The 4,436-nt window shown below is 41.5% G+C and overlaps 1 protein-coding gene across 1 annotated transcript in view; it reads left to right on the top strand.

Moving 5' to 3' along the window:
• Positions 1–2,514, top strand: part of pln (phospholamban) — a 9,663-nt gene extending 7,149 nt beyond the window's left edge. Inside the window, exon 2 of the mRNA XM_037696352.1 lies at positions 1,351–2,514. Coding sequence (XP_037552280.1) covers positions 1,423–1,584 — 162 coding nt within the window. The 5' untranslated portion in view covers positions 1,351–1,422 and the 3' untranslated portion in view covers positions 1,585–2,514. The remainder of the gene's footprint in view (positions 1–1,350) is intronic.
• The last annotated feature ends 1,922 nt before the right edge of the window (positions 2,515–4,436 follow it).

Here is a 4,436-nt window from a genome sequence, read left to right as displayed (position 1 = left end):
TAATAAATATACGGGACTATACCATAATACGTATACGGGACTATACTGTAATACATATACGGGGCTATACCGTAATAAATATACAAGACTATACCATAATACGTATACGGGACTATACTGTAATACGTATATGGGACAATACCGTAATAAATATACGGGACTGTACCGTAATACGTAAAAAGGACTATACTGTAATGCATATAGAGGACTATACTGTAATACATATACAGGACTATACCATAATACCTATACAGGACTATACTGTAATACATATACGGGACTATACCATAATACCTATACAGGACTATACTGTAATACGTATACGGGACAATACCGTAATAAATATACGGGACTATACCATAATATGTATACGGGACTGTACCGCAATACGTATACAGGAATATATAGCAATACGTATACAGGACTATATCGTAATACGTATACAGGACTGTACTGTAATACGTATACAGGACTATATCGTAATATGTATACGGGACTGTACTGTAATGAGCATGCATTAGGATGTACCGTAATACGTATACAGGACCATATCGTTATACGTCCGCCTTTCGACGGGTGTATAAAAATCCATCATGTTCCTATGAGATGAAATAGTCCTTTTTAAGACTTTCATTTAAATTTGTCCAATTACTATAAAATAAATATTCAAGCTTTGCCTTCAGGACACTGAACAGCAACCTAAATGTTCCATACAATCTTTTATTGTGTGGTAGAGCTGTTCAACTGGATGACTGTATGGGAGATGATTTCTAATTTAGAGAAGATTACCACTAAATTAAGACTGAATCCAGGACAGAATAAATAAAAGTCGGGTCTTCTGAAGCACATTGATGCTCACATTGAAGCTGTGGGTGGGTGAAGGTCATAATGTGTCACTGTAAAAATAGACTGCTGATCCTGGTAAACCAAGGTGGTCAGGAGGCAGATCCATGTTGGACATTGTTGTTTAGGTAGAGTACAAGTGTCCTCCTCGGGCTGAGATGTGTGTTCAGGGTGGTATTCTGTCTAAGAATAGAAACGTATTTGCCAGTCCTGAAGAACAAACCACTGATCATCCCAGGACAAAGTGATGCTCTTCACGGACTGTTCATCTTCGTTCTGTCCTCCTGAATGCCATCAACTCAACACGTTGTGATCTTGACATTTGTGCGGTTTCAGTCGAGCTTAGCACATCGTCAGCTCCTCAGCTGGTGCCTCGTCGCAGCATGCGCCACGCTCAAAGGTCGCGTACTTGAACCCAGAGACGTGCAGGCCGAGGAGGGCGTTTGAAAGTGTCTAATGGTCAAATGTGTTCTCTCTCCTTCCCCCACCTCCTTCCTGAACCCACAGATTCAACGACTTCTTCTCGCTCAGCTACCTATCCAACCCACCAAAATATAACCCCCCACCATCACCACCGCCATGGAGCGCGTTCAGCACATGACCAAGTCAGCCATCCGCCGGGCCTCCCAGATCGAAGTGAACCCCCAGGCCAAGAGGAACCTGCAGGAGCTCTTCGTCAACTTCACCCTCATCCTCATCTGCCTGCTCCTCATCTACATCATCGTCCTGCTGAGCAGCTGAGGGCGCAACGGGTTGACTCTCCCCAGTGTGGCCCCCCCCACAACCCCGCTGGTGTGCCGTGCGGATGTCTGCTGTGTAATTTAACCCAAGATGTACGAGTTCTTCACAGATCAGGGTTTTCAAAAACCAAACGCAACACCCAAACCTGCAGAGGTGGAACCACTCTGACATGATAATGATAGAAACAAAATATGAGCCGGTAAAAAAGGTCAATATGACCCTTTGAAGGATCTTCATGACCCAAGATGGGCTTTCCCTCATATTTTTCACATTTTCTCTCATCAAAGCATGATTTACCCCCTGCTCTGACCAGATCTAACTTAGGAGTAGATAAAGACAACACCTGCTAGATGCAAAGAAAATGTCTTTGGTGGTGATTATCTGGACATTTTCAGGGTTACTCTGGCGCCCCCCAGTGGTTGATTCATAAAAACACAAAGACGTGGATGCACAGTAATGTAACCCTGCTGCTGCCATTGGGTCAAGATGACCCTTCAGGCAAACAGTGGTTCCCAAAGTTGTGTTCTGGACCATGAGTGGGTCATGAAACACCAATCATGTCACGAGAGGCCGATTTATTTTTAGCCTTAAACGTTCTAAAAAAAAAAAACTGGTTGTAGATCCATAATGGTCATAAATCAATAAAACAATATTTTAGCCAATGTGCTGCTTTGTTAATGTTCTTTAGCCGGCAGCAGACCGGGTCACGAGGACCTGAGACTTTTATTGTGTGGCTCAAAATCAACTCCGGGGTGGACGGGCATAAATCGAGTTTATGGATTAAAACAAATCTGACGGTTAGCAGCTGAACTTTTCCTCCGTCTGTTTAAACTTATTCGTGGAGCAGAAACACATTTGGTCAAGAAAACAAAGTTAAGGCCACCATTCATCAAAGTATTATTTCAGGAGGTCGTTGAAACAAGTCGCCACTCTGTCAGGTCAAAGGTCAAAACTCAGACATAACCGTTTGTCTCTACGTGTATATTTGGACGATTGTACCGACTTTATTCACATTTCACACATTAAAGAAACTTCCTGTAAATACAGAAAAACTGCGACTATGATTATTGATTATTTGTTTACATGTTGATTCCTGAAACTTTTGTCCCTTTGAGAGACATGTCGGGACATTTAGGGACAGAAAGGACATGTAGTGACAGTAGGAACGTGAGGAAAGATGGGACATATGTGACATATGGGGACAGAAGGGACATGTGACAAAAGATAGGACATATGGGGACACATGTGACATATGGAGACAGAAGGGGCATGTGAGGAAAGATGGGACATATGGGGACATATGTGACATATGTGGACATGTGAGGAAAGATGGGACATATGGGGACATATGTGACATATGGGGACATGTGAGGAAAGATGGGACATACGGGGACATATGTGACATATGGGGACATGTGAGGAAAGATGGGACATATGGGGACATATGTGACAGAAGGGGCATGTGAGGAAAGGTGCGACATATGGGGACAGTTGAGACATTTTAGGAAAGATGGGACAGATGGGACATGTGACATATAGGGACAGAAAGGACAAGTGAGGAAAGGTGGGACACGTGGGGACATTTGGAACATTAAACACAGATGGACAAGTGAGACAGATGGGACATATGTGACATATGAGGACAGAAGAGACATGTGAGGAAATATGTGACATACGGGTGTAGTGAACCAGATGACCTCAAATATACCAGATGGACAGAGACTGTTATTTTCATTGATCTGAATAAGTCTGAACCATCTGATGAACTTTCTTTCTTGAATTAATCAAGCAGAAAAGACAATCCTCTATAATCATTACTGTCTTACAAATGTTTTGATAATCAAATTGTGTTAGTTCACTCAATGCTTTACAGGTTGAAAAGAACTACTAATTTTTATTTTACATAAACAGTAAGTAATGATTTTTGTTCCTCATTCAGAGAAGAAATCACCTGAATATGCCTTTCTTGATTTTCTGTCTGAAATGAGCAAGCTGTCGTAAGTATGTTAAAGGTTGGTTTTCGGTCAACTAAAATGTTTACCGAGAAAAATGTCATGTTTTACTATTTGAAAAGATTACAAAGTGTGAGACTCCACGAAGTCTGCTGTTGCTGCAATAATCTTTTCTGTATGTTGTAAACAATCCTTGACTTATGATAACATCTTACGTCACAAATCCACTCCTCTTTCTGGTCCTTCCACGAATCAGAAAGCTCTAAATTGAACAGGAAGTCGACCCAAATAAAATGTGGCAACTTCTCAGTTCATAGATATAGAGAAGAGAAGAATTCGAGAATTCCAGAATTCCAAGAGAATGAGAGTTCTGAGAGATGTTGGAATGAGAGCTGACAACAGGTCCGATAGTCCAACAGAATGAGCAGATTGAGAGTGCAGCCGGTTATGAAGAGTTTGGAGTTATGAAGAACCAGGGACGTTTGGGATTATACTTCTGTTTGAACTAACCACGCACGACTCTCCGAGGATTTCTAGCTGTTCTGAACGGAGGCGCTGAAACAGTCTGAAGGACTCTTACTGAGCTGATCTATCGTCAAACCAGGTAAAGATTTCCTCTTCGACTCAAGTGTACCGTGGACGGGCTGAGGATCTGACGAAGCGTGCAATTTCTGGTTAAACAGATTAAACTTCCCTCACACAGTTCTCTGTAAGATAATCTCCTTTCACTCTAAAACCCACCTCTCTCTCATAAATCAGTACAGATATTTTAGAAATATCTTAAGCAAAGTCCTCGAATCACCGCCGAGTGATTTGAAGTTCATTTTCTGTGAAACTGTCTGTTATTATTTTCATATTTTGCCAAATTAATGTAAATGTTTGATGTTAAACTTTGATTCT

Source organism: Nematolebias whitei, chromosome 23, assembly GCF_014905685.2.
Source record: "Nematolebias whitei isolate Nwh7 chromosome 23, NemWhi1, whole genome shotgun sequence".
In the NCBI taxonomy this organism is placed as follows: Eukaryota; Metazoa; Chordata; class Actinopteri; order Cyprinodontiformes; family Rivulidae; genus Nematolebias; species Nematolebias whitei.
Note: the sequence above shows the minus strand (reverse complement) of the source record. Positions and strands in the feature narration are given on the sequence as shown.